General features: G+C 69.0%; 1 protein-coding gene across 1 annotated transcript in view; it reads left to right on the plus strand.

Annotated features, from left to right (window-relative positions):
* The first annotated feature begins 1,344 nt into the window (after window positions 1–1,344).
* Window positions 1,345–2,290, plus strand: part of LOC104135804 (electrogenic sodium bicarbonate cotransporter 1) — a 25,229-nt gene continuing 24,283 nt past the window's right edge. The window contains 2 exon segments of the mRNA XM_035889197.1: window positions 1,345–1,456; window positions 1,459–1,600. Coding sequence (XP_035745090.1) covers window positions 1,345–1,456; window positions 1,459–1,600 — 254 coding nt within the window.

Genomic DNA, 2,290 nt, shown 5'->3' on the forward strand with positions numbered 1-2,290 from the left:
AGCCAGGGGTGGCCTGAGCCGAACCCAGTGCTGCGTGGCCGGGGGGTGCCTCGATGCCGCAGGCTGCTGCCTTCACCCCTCCTGCCTGCGCTGAAGGGGTGCAGAATGAGGCCGGCCCTACTGGGCAGCTGCTGGTGCTGGAGTGAATCTGGTCGTGGGGCTGGAAGGAGCCCCAGGAGTCAGCTGTGGGGCAGGGGACAGGCACAGGGGAGGTTTGGTCGTACTTTGGGATAGTGGTGGTGATGGGAGGGGTGCTCCCCCCCACCTCCCCCCAGGCTGGATCCAGCACCAGCAGCTCCTCAGCCTCAGCTCCCGGCCCATCCACCGCAAGGCAGGTACCAGCACCCCAGGGAGCGGTGCACACCCACCCGTACTCCCCCGAAACGTGACTTCGGCCGTGGTGGCGCCTGGCCCTGCGCCGGGCTGCTCCTGGGGCTGAATCCTGCCCAGGGCCAGTGGGTTCCAGCACAACCCGCCCGTGCTGGCCCGGTGTTTGTGTTGCCCGCCGCCGTGTTTGCACTGCACACAGCCCGGCTGTTTGTTTGCACGGAGCCAGGGGAGCCAAGCCCCATGTCGGCGGTGGCGGGCACGCCGCAGGCAGAGCGAGCACGGGGCGCCCTCTCCGCCTGCAGCACGGAGCTGGCTGGGCCGTCTCTCGGTCCCGGCAGGGAGATGTGGCTGTGCCTGCATCCTTCCCGCCCGCACGTGCTGCAACATCCGCTTGCCCGCTGCGGCCCACGCGGGCGCCCTCCGCACGCTGGGATGGCCGCGGCCCTGACGCGCTCCCGGCCCTTGTCATAAGCCCCGCCACCGGCAGCCCCCTCTTGCCCCACTCTGGATTTCCTCAGTGACACATCCTTCCCCAGCGCACGTCCCCACATCCCCCTTCCCTGGAAGAGCTGCCACGGGGCCGTGCCACCCTTCCTGCCGTGGGCACAGGCACCGACGCTGCCACTGGCACCAACGCTGCCACCGGCTATCCGGGGTTGGCCTCGCCGTCCCCTCGCCAAAGCCTTGCAGGGTGTGGGAGGGCTCGAGGCCACGCTGCTCCCCCGAGAGCACCAGTGCAGCTGTGTCCCCAGGGGCCACTAGAAGGAGGCAGGGATGTCCCTGGTCTCTGGCCCAGGTGGGTGGCAGGAGCCGGCTGCTCTGGGACCCCCAGGGCTGGCCCCTGTGCTTTGAGATCATTGTTTTGGGCTCGGCTCTGTGCATTGGTTTGTGGCCAGTCTAAACTGGTTTGCAGCTTTTATAAGGTGTGGGATGAGTGGGATCCTGCGAGTGCCGGCAGCTCCAGAGGGGAGCCCATGCCTGTGGCTGCTGGTGGTGGTGGCCACATGAGCCCGCATGCCCAGGATGGCCGGTGCAGCTCTCCAGGTGGCAGGCGCTCACTCACAGCCCAGACCAGAGAGGAGCAGCCCCGAAGCTCCCTGCCAGGCTTCCAGCTTCACCATCTTCCCTCCAGCACGGCCCCAGCAGCCGAGCAAGCCGGTGCCGCCCTGCAGCCGGAGGAGTGGGGGGATGCCACCCACCCGCTGCTCTTCGTCCAGCTCAACCAGCTCCTCAGCACCCCGGCAGGGCTGGAGTGGAGAGAGGTGGCCAGGTAGGCTCATCTGCAATGGCCCAGCTGCCTGGCGACGCTTTGGGAAGCCCAGCCTTCGAGAGCCTGGCTCTGATGGAGCCCACGGCATCTCCCAAGGCTGGGGGTTCCTCAACCTCAGCCTGAAGCAGGGCTGCTCAGTGCCCTCTGCCCCTGCCGGCGCCCGCACTGCTTCTGCCCGGATTCGGGCGACACGGGAGAGGGCAAGGTGTCAGGCAGGGTGCAGGCAGTGGCCCTGCACGGGCACAGCGCCCTTGCTCTGCTCCTGCCTTTGCTGCCTCTCCAAGGCTCCGGTGGCTGTGCCAGGGCTGGGGTGGTGCTTTGACGCTCCCCAGATCCGGCTGCCCGGCATGTCTCAGGAGGTGACCAGAGGGGTAGGGCAGGCTTGACTGGGGACGATGGGGCCCAGCAGAGAGGGGCCGGGGCCAGCCGGGTGCTGGTGTGGGGCAGGAGTGTGGCTGGGACATCCCCAGAGCCCACCCTGCCCTCTGCAGCAGGGCCGGGGCACGAGGACGTGGGCTGTGGGGGTCTGGGGGCAGCAGTGGGTCTGCCCTGGGGGCAGGAGGGTCTAGCGGGGGGGCAAAGCCACCAAAGCGTGGCAGTGACGGCTCTGCCCAGCACCCAGCCCTCTGCCCCCTGGCGTGGCTGCCCGTCAGCAGGAGCCCACGCTGCCGGGGCACGCTCTCCCCGTGC

The sequence above is a fragment of the Egretta garzetta genome, unplaced genomic scaffold, assembly GCF_000687185.1.
Source record: "Egretta garzetta isolate BGI_Z169 unplaced genomic scaffold, ASM68718v1 scaffold692, whole genome shotgun sequence".
Lineage (NCBI taxonomy): Eukaryota > Metazoa > Chordata > Aves > Pelecaniformes > Ardeidae > Egretta > Egretta garzetta.